This window comes from Podarcis cretensis (assembly GCF_951804945.1).
Source record: "Podarcis cretensis genome assembly, chromosome: 14".
Lineage (NCBI taxonomy): Eukaryota > Metazoa > Chordata > Lepidosauria > Squamata > Lacertidae > Podarcis > Podarcis cretensis.
The window spans coordinates 14,497,910-14,510,212 of NC_137183.1; the positions used below are offsets into that span (position 1 = coordinate 14,497,910).

The 12,303-nt window shown below is 41.9% G+C and overlaps 1 protein-coding gene across 1 annotated transcript in view; it reads right to left on the bottom strand.

The window, feature by feature from the left end:
- Positions 1 to 12,187, bottom strand: part of SECISBP2L (SECIS binding protein 2 like) — a 36,457-nt gene extending 24,270 nt beyond the window's left edge. The window contains 2 exon segments of the mRNA XM_079953189.1: positions 643 to 821; positions 11,927 to 12,187. Coding sequence (XP_079809315.1) covers positions 643 to 821; positions 11,927 to 11,950 — 203 coding nt within the window. The 5' untranslated portion in view covers positions 11,951 to 12,187.
- Between the last annotated feature and the right edge of the window lie 116 nt (positions 12,188 to 12,303).

Here is a 12,303-nt window from a genome sequence, read left to right on the forward strand (position 1 = left end):
GCCAAGTCCTCACAATGTCCATTCAGAATTAAATTCTGCTGAATTAATGGTGCTTACTTCCATGTAAATGGGGTTACAATTGCAGCCTTAAACATCAAAGGGAGACCTGAATTACATGATGTTTCCAGAGGTTTCATCATAGTCCTATGCTCGGTGAAAATATGAACAGTTTTCTGCCTTTCATCTATTCTCAGCAACTATGCAAAGAAGGCAGCAAATGGAGGCCACTGCCTCGTTTTGGAAGTGGCATGAAGCTAATTTCGCTGCTCTAACAGATAGCAAATTTAAGAGGTGGATTGAAGGTCTGAGCCTCACCACCTTTCATTCAGGAGACACAAAAAATAGATGATTTTTCTGAATGGTTTAAAAAAAAAAAAAAAAACTAGAGAGAAAGCAAATAAGTTCCTTCTACAACCATATTATTCAACTAACATGCAATCTAATCCTCACATGTCTACCCAGAAGCAAGTGCCACTAAGTTTGGAACAGCTTACACCCAAGAAAACATGCAGAAAATTTCAGCTTTAAGTGCTGAAGTTTAGTGTGAAAGCTTCCAAGTATTTTAGGGAACAGAGAAAACTAAATGGCAGGTGCAGAAAATGTTTACATTCATTTATTTAGTCACAGAATATATTTAATTACCTATTGGACTGGTTTTCTTGAACAAATGGGTAGCAAGTAATCAGGTAGCTAGGAATAGGAGCTGGTTCCACGCCATTAACTCCTCCACTGTCAGTAGGTAACGCCATAGACATCATAAGTGAATCCGGACCCTTCTTCTGAGGAATGAATGGTTCTACTTCAGCAGAGAGTTTCACATTCTTAAGGGAAGGGAAAGAAACATGTTAAAATGTTAGGGAACATAAACTAGAGTATTTTCTGGGCTGTCAGTACTTAAGTATGTCATAGCCACTAGGGCTGTATTTTCAGTAGGTTTACCATGTTACATTTCCCCAGTCAAAATTATTCAAGCAAAATTAATTGCATTTAAGATCAGCAATTCCAAAGCTGGTAGAATACTACATGGACTGTTACACACTGACACAATTTATTCTAGTTCCATGTGCAGGAAATATATCCCTTATGTAAAGCACCAGAGCAGTAACCAGAGAGGAGGTGACAACTACGCAAACAATTATCTCACACAAGGAAATATGCACAACAGACCTAAGTTCAGTCTTCTGAAGAATGCACATTACAAAATAGGAAAACAATTAAAGACAGTCATGTTTTGTGCCACACATTTATCTGCAGTAAAGACATGAAATTTTATGATGGAAGGAAGCATAGGAGATACTGTTTAGAGCAGTGATGGCCAAACTTGGCCCTCCAGCTGTTTTTGCACTACAATTCCCATCATCCCTGACCACTGGTCCTGTTAGCTACGGATGATGGGAGTTGTAGTCCAAAAACAGCTGGAGGGCCAAGTTTGGCCATCACTCATTTAGAGCATTGCACATGATCAATCTAAATGAGGATGGAATGAGTTACACTCCCAAGAAAACTGTTACTTTAAGTTTATTGCTTTCGGTGGGTCTATTTAAGGATGAATAATCACTTATTGTTGATAGGTGAAGCTTCAGTCTTATGCACCCTTTTCTAAACAAAAAAAAACAAAAACAAGTTCCACTTAACAAAATATAACTTACTTCCAAACACATTTGCAAAAGACTGAGCTGTAACAAGTGTCCCACACTTCCTAGAATCAGGGGATAACTGTTGGGCAAAGTAGTGTATTTCAAAGAAATAGAAAACTGATTTCCAATGTTATGCACTTCAATCAAGAGTCAAGAGTCTGGGTTTTTTGTTTTTCAAGAGAAGGAAGTGTACTAGTGGAAATATACTAGTAAGAAACAAATCTGACAAAGTATTTATTTAATTTTTTAAAAACCTGCAGAAGAAAAGTTACCCTCCCAAAGGAAAGCTATTCAGCTATGATACCCGATGCAGCAATAATACTCTCAACAAGTCAGGCCCACTTTCCTCTTCTGGCACAACTGCAATGAGTTTGAGAGCTTTTGCTTCTGTTTTAGATTCACTGCAACTGGTCATGACACTCACACCTTAATCGTAATTATGGTTAATTGAGACAAACCTATAACCTATGGTTTGAAGCAGTGTTCGAAATTAGCCAGGCACATTTTGCACCTGCCTATTGGCCACTTGCAACCAAGTGAAAATACCTGGGTGCCAGGATGGCAGCACCTGACATCTCCACCATCTGGAGGTGCATGCCTGGGGATAATTGAATCTTGACTGTTTTCACACACTAATACCACATCCTGCAGAATTCTATCAGTTATATTTTATCTGCAGAATTAGAATGAATTTCAGGAACCAAAATGCTTTTTCTGTGCAGCCTAAACAGGAGCAGTGAACTACATTACAGTTAATCGTTGTAGTTTGCCTTCACTTACCCTACCCCACTGCCCTGCTCACAGTAATGTAAGAATATTCTTACATTATGAATGGTCTGTGTCATCATTAAGAAGAGGGAGGAATAGGCTGATATATATGTGTGTGTGTGTGTGTGGACTGTCCCTGGATCAAGTGACTTTTCTTTTTTAAGTTCACAAAGTTCTTAACCTAGCTCTATGTCAGTGATGGCCAAACTTGGCCCTCCAGCTGTTTTGCGACAACTCCCATCATCCCTAGCTAACAGGACCAGTGGTCAAGGATGACGGGAATTGTAGTCCCAAAACAGCTGAAGGGCCAAGTTTGGCCATCACTGCCCTATGTTGTCATCTGAACTAGCCAGATGTTTAACAGATAATCAATCATAGACAGTCATTAAAAAAATAAAACTTTACATATGTCTTGCCCCAAAATGGCAACTAGATATTCTGTTTTGGCAACTGTAACCTTGGTTTAAGGAGCCATTTGTTGCCGTGTGTGTGCTCGCACAAACACACACCCGCCTTATTTCAACAAACCATAGTTCAGATAACCTAGTGGTTAAACTAAAAGGGAAGAGAAAGCTTTACGGCCACTTGTGTCCATACCAGAGGAGAGGAGGAGTGCTTAAACTCAAGGCCTCCTTCAATTCTTTCCTGCAAAAATAATCTAGTCCCAATTTAAAGTACCAATTGCTTTATCCTGCATATGCCAACCTGAAGCTTAATATTGTTTTGGAGGCCTTCCTATAGGTAGCTTCAGCAGGCAAAGCAAATCAGGGGGGAACCAAGGAAAGGGACTTTTCATTAGTGGCATCTCAGCTGTGGAACAGCCTCCCCAGAGATGGTCAAACAGAGACTTTATGGTATTTTCAGTACCACCTGAAGTCCCTTTTGTTCACCCAAACTTTTAAACTGTTTTAGAACTGGGAAGTTTTTTGAGGTTTCTTGTTTTATTGGTTATTGTATACAGTGGTACCTTGGTTTACAACCATAATCTGTTCCGGAGGTCCGTTTGTAAACCAAAACAGGTTGTAACCCAAGGCATGCTTTTGCCAATCGGGTCTCCAAAAAAATTTTGTTCCTAATCCAAATAAAATGGGTTGTAATCCAAAAAAAGGTTGCAAACAGGGACACGCACTTCCGGGTTTGACGTGTTTGTAATCCAAAACATATGCAAACCAAGACATATGCAAACCAAGGTACCACTGTATTATGTGTTTAGTATTTTGTTGCAAGTTACACAAGAAATATTTATTGAATGGTGACTACACAAATATATTTAATAATAATTCATAATCCAAACCCACCTTTGAGCAAAACAGCAGGATATAAGATTAATTAGTGTAGTGTTTTCTTATTCAGGTTTAGTTTGAATTAAGTTTGGCTTTTGATTTCAGAGCCTCTACATTAAGCCATTTGCAAATAACAATCTGTCTATTGTTTCCACTTCTATCAGAGTATGGATTACACAGGAACCTCTTTTTCCTCTAAAGGAACATGCACACTGGTGACACTATATAAATACAACAATCAGTACTTACATATTCTATTGTTTATGTTAGCGATTTTCTTTCAAAGCACAGGATTTTAAGACTTGCCCAGTTTTCAGTTTAATTTTACAGAATGTATGCAATAGCTCATTATATATGTTTCCCACTGACCATTACATTTCTTCCAAGATATTTAACATAAAGCCACCTTTGTTTTCAATATAAAGGCTACTGTATTATTTAGCAGCTGCAGCGACAGAAGATGACACTAGCAGGAACAGACTGGTAAACTTTGTCTTATAGTTACAGCACTGTGTTTAATCTTTAGACTACAATATACAAAAAACCTGTAACAGACGTTCAATATTACCCATTAAAACAGAACCCATGCTGTCCTTCTAAGCAGAATAGTGCTGTCGGCTGAAGGCACTTTGTGTAATTAACACAAGGCAGATGCCTACATATTATGTTTCAAATTCAAAATAATGTTGGGTTTTATACTGGCTAACAGCTGGAAAAAGAAGCAGCCTAGTTATAATAGTGACCTTTTATCTTTCGGCAATTTGAAAAAAAATATTTTGGTCAGTTTTAAAATTGAGAATATGCAGCAACAAGCATATTAAGAACTTACACTTTGCCTATTTTAAGAGTCGCTTTGTAAACACAAAAACAGATGTGGCTATAGTTAGATTATTTAATGCAATTTTAAGGAACTGGAAATATGGTGGTTGACTAGAAGATAGCAGGAGCATTTTATGCAAAGTTCTGTCTGAAAAATCTTACTTTTTAATCAATGATGGGGTAGTAATTTCTCCACTTTTAGGACTGCTCTGTGCATTAATGTAATACAAGTTACATTAGGCAAATGGAACCAATATAGTAGTAGTAATGTTTAAAAGCAAACTTTTATTTTTCAGGAGACTCTCACTAGAAAGCAAACACTTATGCAAGCAGCAGTCCAGGCATGCTAAAATTAGTATATGTTAATTTTCAGCATCTTCCTTTTTCTCCCTTAGGCTGGAATCCTAAACAGACTTACTACGGAGTTAGCACTCTAGAACTCAATGTGGCTTACTTCTGAGTAAATTAATAGTAATGTGTTATTAAGAACTAAATAGCTTAAGGGGAATGTATGCTATTGAGCTATGTCTTAACATTTTCATTGGAGTATTTCTAAAAATTAATTTCTAAGTAATGCTTTGAATATGACATTTAAAACAACTTGATTGTTTTGACATTTTTCTCATATATGTTTCAGTCAAACTACTTTTGGTTACTGGGAGGGGATCAGATATTGTTTACTAAATGCAAGTCAAATATACATGCTAAATCAGATCTCCATTTAAAGCAGAACAAAATGTTCCTATTACATTTTGTCTGGAAAACTCACACCACTTTTTATTATCTGTTCCAGCTTAACTGCCAAACAGAACATCTTACAGATTCAGATTAACATGCATCATTTATCTGTTTTAAAAAGGATCATACAAACTGTTTCATTTGCTTGCATGTTAGACTAATGAATGGCTGTTTTTTTAAAGATACACAAGAAAGACAAAGCAAATTCCGATCAGGAAATGGGTATACTAAGGCATGCAACCCTTAGTTGGGAATACTGTATCTACAAACCAATATTCAATGAACACATTGGGTGAAATGCTTTTACAAACTCAATACTGCCAGTATGAAATCTTTGATAGGTGGAGACACAAGCAATGGAAGCTCTAAGATTGCACATGACATGTCATATCATATCATATAATATACATTATATGACATGTCATGTGCAATCTTAGAGCTTCCATTGTTTGTGTCTTAGCTTTATTCAAACAGATAAGCTATAAAACAAGGTAACATGAGTGGGCAGTAGCACTACCATTTTATAAATGCTAAGTACTTTCATTAAGTACTGAACAACCTGTTCACATGAACACCTCCTCATAACTTTCATATTTAATTCCTTACTCCTACACTGTGTTTACAGAATCACAGAATTGCAGAGTTGGAAGGAGCCATAAGGGTCATCTAGTCCAACCCCTTGCAATGCAGGAATCATTTTTCCCAACGTGGGACTTGAACCCATGACCATGAAATTAAGAGTCTCATGCTCTACTGACTGTGCTTAATTAACACAACTTCCAAGAGGTCTCCCTATAAACTACATGAGGGTACAAGTAATACATGAAGCTCATATAAAGTAATCTATTACTTAGCTTCTAAACAAGGCCAAACATCATTAGGTTAGGATGCAATCCTATGTACAATTAACAGGAACAATTCCTACTGACCACAGGGATTTGCATCTGTATAAAAATGCATTATGTTTGGATTGTAAGGTTTCATTCCTAACATTACTTGGGCATGAACCTACCAGGTAACAAGGATCCAATACGGGAAGACTTTTAATGATCAATCCTATTTCATTACTGTATTCATAAAAATATTTTTTTATAAATCATGTGTTTTATTTTTAATGATACAACTATGATGTTTAGTAACTGAATCTATATCTGGATTACATTTGGATTAACAAAATGCAACTCCTCCTTCCCTATCACAATCCAAGTCCATTTTAAAGAGTTTAAAACTTACTACTAGAAACAACTGCATTATAAAACTGTAAGAGCCTATCTTATCCAACCTTGATTTGTACCTCCATGACTTCATAAAGGCCAAGGCTGACTCTACATTAGAGCAGATACTTCCCAAGAAAAGGAGCTACTAAGATTAGACACTGGCCTAGTTCACAAATCAGTGCAGTAGCAGAGTGACTAGGGAGGAGCAAAATGGCCCCAATCTACTCTCTTAGAGACCCTGCATTCATGCCAAGTCATAACTTGTCTTAATGTGATGCCTTTAAATCAACGTGGCAGCATAAGGAACATATCGTGCCATTTGTTCAATCACAGAACAAGTTGTTTTAAAGTGATGCATGATACAAGGTAGGATACCAACCTTCCTTTTTGCAATCTGTTTCCTAATTTAGTTATTTGGCAACTGTAAACCTGGTTTAAGGAGCCATTTGGCACCTAGCTTATACCATATTTTTCGCCCTATAGGACGCACTTTTTCACCTCCAAAAATGAAGGGGAAATGTGTGTGCATCCTATGGGGTGAATGCAGGCTTTCGCTGAAACCTGGAGAGCGAGAGGCGTCGGTGCGCACCGACCCCTCTCGCTCTCCAGGCTTCAGGAAGCTATCCGCAAGCCTTGGGAGCCCGCGGTAGTGCCCGCCGGGCTCCCAAGGCTTGCGGGCGGCAGCCTGCAGACTGAAGCACGGGGCGCGCTCCGGAGCACGCCCCGTGCTTCGGGCAGATGTCCGCAAGCCTTGCGCGCCCGGCGGGAGGTCCTGTGGGCTCGCAAGGCTTGCGGGCGGCAGCCTGTTCTGGGGGCTGGGGTCGGGGGAAGCTCGGGCTTCCCCCGCCCCAGCCCCGTGGCTGGTGGCGGGGAAATAATTTTTTTTAACCCCCCCCCCAAAAAAAACTAGGTGCGTCCTATGGGCCGGTGCGCCCTATAGGACGAAAAATACGGTATATCTGAGTTTCTAACACTGATATCTTGTGAAGGCATGTGCCTGCTGCCTGGCACAATACTATGCAACATACGACTTTAAGAGGACTAAAACCAACAATGCCCACCCACACCCTTTCGTCCCCTAAAGAAAAATGTCAGGCAAATGTTACAGGAACACAGAAAAACTGCCTTTAACCAAGTCAGACCACTGGTCTATCTAGCTTACTACAGTGGTGCCCCGCAAGACGAACGCCTCGCAAGACGGAAAACCCGCTAGACGAAAGGGTTTTCCGTTTTGGAGGCGCTTTGCAAAACGAATTTCCCTATGGGCTTGCTTCGCAAGACGAAAATGTCTTGCGAGTTCCTGCGGGTTTTTTTCCCTCCCCCCCCTTTTTCTAAACTGGTAAGCCGCTTATCAGCTGATCCGATAAGCCAATAAGCCGCTAAAAGCCGCTAATAGCGCTAATCCGCTAAGCCGTCAATGGGCTTGCTTCGCAAGATGAAAAAACCGCTAGACGAAGAGACTGGCGGAACGGATTAATTTCGTCTTGTGAGGCACCACTGTACTGTCTATGCTGACTGGCAATAACACCTCGGGGTTTTAAAGAAGCCTTTCTATGTCTTGTCTAGAAATACTGGGGAGTGAAGCTGAGGCCTTTTGCAAGCAAGTGGCTCTACCACTCCTGTGAATGAGACCTTCTCCTTGAACCTAATCATCATTATTATTTTATCTTGGAGTCATCTTGAGCTTCTCCCTCTTCTACAGCTATCCATGCCTAGTTACTAAAATCCAGATAATGGCTGGCTGCAAAGAACTGAAGACACAGGAAGATACAGTGGTACCTCGGGTTACATATGCTTCAGGTTACATACTCCACTAACCCAGAAATAGTGCTTCAGGTTAAGAACTTTGCTTCAGGATGAGAACAGAAATCGTGCTCCGGCGGCGTGGCAGCAGCAGGAGGCCCCATTAGCTAAAGTGGTGCTTAAGGTTAAGAACAGTTTCAGGTTAAGTACGGACCTCCAGAACGAATTAAGTACTTAACCTGAGGTACCACTGTACTGGAAGAATGCAACAAGGAAGTAACCATTTCATGAAGTCACCTGAAGGCTAATTACAATTCCTACTAATTAATCCACAACATATTGCTCAACAAGAGTGATGTCTGTGGTTTAGTAACCATTCTGCCTTCAGAAACAATTTTTAAAAATATTCATGGAAACTACAGGCAACACAAAAGACCTGTTAAAAATAAAAACAAATGGTATGTAACCCCAAACAACCATGATCAGACCAAACATTGTAGATTTGGGTAGAAATTTACATTTAGGAACATATGCTGCTGCCTAATATTAGGTCAGATCATAGATCTGTGGTCTGAAATCTAGGCTGGCTGCATTGTGTATGGGTCATGCAGTGTAGAGTTGGAAGAGACCCCAAGGATCATCTAGCTCAACCCCCTACAATGCAGGAATCTTTTTGCCCAGTGTGGGGCTCAAAACCATGACCTTGAGAGTAAGAGTCTCATGCTGTACCAACTGAGCTATCCCAGGTCAGATTGGATGATTGCAATGTGCTTTAGGTGGGGCTGCCCTTGAAGACTCAGAAACTTCAGCTGGCCCAAAATGCAGCAACCAAATTCCTAGCTGGGGTTCTGGACTTAGATCTCACCAAACCAATTTTAAAATAGCTGCACTAGTTACCAGTTTGTTTCTGAAGCCAATTACAAGTGTTTAAAGCCCCAATTGACTCAGCCCCCACCCCCCAATACCTGAAATACTGTATCTTTCCTACAGACCTCCACCAGTTTTAAGATCAGCGGAGGGAGCCCTCTTGATTGTTCCACAGGAGCTCAAGGGAGGTGGTTTAAGAGAGGGCTTTCTCTGTAGTAGGCCCTAGGTTTTGGAACTTCTTCCCCACAGAGATTCATCCGGCATCTTCATTACACAATTTTGGTGAACGCTGAAGACACACCTCTTTATCCTGGTTTTTGGTACATGAAATCTGTATTTTTAGGACCCACCTTATTTTTCTGATTATGTTTTAAACTGATTTTAGCACTGTGTTTTTTTATAACTTGTCCTGTGACCTTAGGGTGAAGTGCAGGTAATTAAAAATGATAGTGATAATAAACTGAAGAGATTGATATTAGTCAGTCAACTTTATAAAGAGGATACCTTCTGTGGACTAAAGTTTAAACTCTTGTCTTGCAAGTGTCAGTGGTCTGCTTCAGCTTATCTTGGCTAAATATGCTGCAGTATGTACAAACCATGCCCACTTAGAAAGCCTCTTCATTGCATGGCTGATAAACTAGGAAATCTCTAACCATGGTTTCCAGTTCATTTTCCTAGTACAGGTGAAATGGGAAACTATGGTTGTGTACAGATTACTAGCTTAAAAATGCAACTAGGTTGTTCTTATAAAGGCAAAATGTTTAATATCTTAATTTTAAAAGCTGTCTGAATGCATCCACAATGTGTTTAACCTCTGCCAATGGGTCAAATTAAACATTACAAACAAAACAAGTAAGTGTGTGCAATGAAGCCCCAATGGTGGTGGTGTTTTAAATCAAGCAACTTTAAGAGGCACCAATTTTAAGCAAGGGATGTTTAACTCTTGTCCTTCCAACTGTTTTTCTACTCTACCAGCTGTTCTCCCTGCAAAGAATTCCAGACATATGTTGATACTTTGGAACCCCGAGGAGGGGAAGGGATGGGGCTGGAGGAGAGAAGCACAATACTGATATAAGAATCAACTGGTAAGGAAAGGTTTAAGTAGACACTCCCTCAACTCAAAATCAAAGCCTTTCGCTTTTAATCAAGTGTGTTGGTGCTTTATTTACATTTAAATGTGAGTTACATATAGTTTGCCCTCTAAGAAGTACAGTAATACCTGAAATTCTCAGGGACAAATCTCTCTCGCTCTAAAAGCCATCTGACTTCCCCACTTGCCTCAAACTGGAAAGAGGTGTGTGAAAAGTGAGGCGAAGAAATGCCCATTGCTGATAGCAGTCCAGCTTTATTGGAAAATTTAGTCTACTTTAAGAGGAGGTGAAGGATATTCAACCCTCAAGTCAGTCACTGACAATGATTTTAGCCTCAAAGAAGAACCTGGGGAGAGATGCACTTTCTGTCCCATTCCTCCTTCTGACCTCATTCCTTTTCGCATTGCAAGACTATAGCCAAGTACTACTATATTTGCTAATCCAGGTCTTTCCTGCCAAGACTGGAAATTTGATAATTTGTCAGCATTATCATCCTTTCCTTCCCACCAATAAAGCACAGAAAATAAGTTCCCAGTTCAAAATTCACTAGGTGGCATTAGACAAGCCACTATATTCTTCCATCCTTGTGGCTAGCCTCCCCAATACTTTGCAATAAGAAAAATACTGGAGTGTCATGCAGATGTGTTTTAGAAGTCACTGAAACAATGCATAGCAAAAGTGTCTTGAAGCCCTGAAATTTCTATCCATGGAGCTACTTTTATCCTCACAAATTCCCCATGAGGTGAGTTAGGCTGAGAGAGGCAGTGGCCCCAAGGTCACAAAGGGAGTTTCAAGCTGAGTGGGGTTTTGAACTCTTAAGTCTCAGAGGTCGCAGTTCGACACTAACCACAATACCATACAGAAGCATACTTTAATGTATTACTGCTACGGAAACCAGCATCATTCAGCTAGCAATAGCTGGCGATTTAATCTTCAACACCCCCCACACCCATAACACCAGTGGCCCATGTTCAACGCCTGCTAGCTTTGCCTTTGCTTTCTTACTCCAGAATTCAGATTCCTTGCTGCAGAATTTAGATTGCGGGGTGGGGGGTGGGGAGAGAGAGAGGGGGGGGAACAATCTACATATATCCTTTGCTTATTAAAACTTATAAAGACCACCCTACGGATGTCAAGAGTGAGAGCGTTGTATAAACAGCTCCTTCTCCCAGAGCTTCAACAAATCCCTTTAAATCCCTCACCGCCCTGGCAACCTCGCCTAATTCCCCTCGGGCCCGATCCCACCCGCGGTAGGGACCGGGTATAGGACTCAAGCCCCATAACTCCCATTGCCGCTCCCCCCCCCCGCCGCCCACGATTATTATTATTATTACTACCGCGACACGAAGCACCCTCTCGGTTTGTTTACGTGTCGGTGGCATTTGTACGCCGCCTCCACAGCAGACGAGTTCTTCGGGCGACTCCCCGTAAGCAAGTACTACAAGTCATTTCACGCCCCCGGAGTTAAAAAGCCCAGGTTGAGAAACCAAAACAAAAGCACAGGAGGCGCAGAGGGGACGCCTGAGATTTAGAAGGCCGGGGCGTTATTTAAGCCCCTCACCATTTCAGCCGCCGCCCCCTCCTCTTTACTTAGGCACCCCTCAGCCACTAACCCCTAGGCACAGCTGCCTCAAGGGTCTTCCGCCCAGGATTTTGGGGGAGGGGTTGGTTTGCGGGCCAGCCCTCCCCCCCCGTTGCCTAGCAACCCCTCAGCCGGGGGTCGGTCGCTGCACGGCGGGCTCCTTCGCCGGACTCCTCCCTACCTGGCCGCCGACGGCTTTGTCCATGGCTCCAGCAGCCAGAGCAGAGCGGGCCCGGGCGCCTCTCTCAGCGGCGACGGCGGGACGCTTCTCCCCCCATGGCTCTCTCTCTCTCTCTTTCTCCCTTCCCCTCCCCTCACGGACCGGCTTCCCGCTCCCCACCCGGCGCGGCGAGCAGCTAGGCGACTCCGCGGCGGCTGACGCGGCTCCCGAACAAGACCCGGCTACGCCACTAGCGACGGCTTGAGATGGAGGCGACGGAGGGGAGGGGCGGGGGAGGAGGAGGGAGCATCTGGGACGGAAGCCGACGGGAGACACGCTGCGCTTAAAAGCGTTGGTTTAAAAGCGGCCTCCTCCTCCTCCTCCTCCTCCGCGCTCGG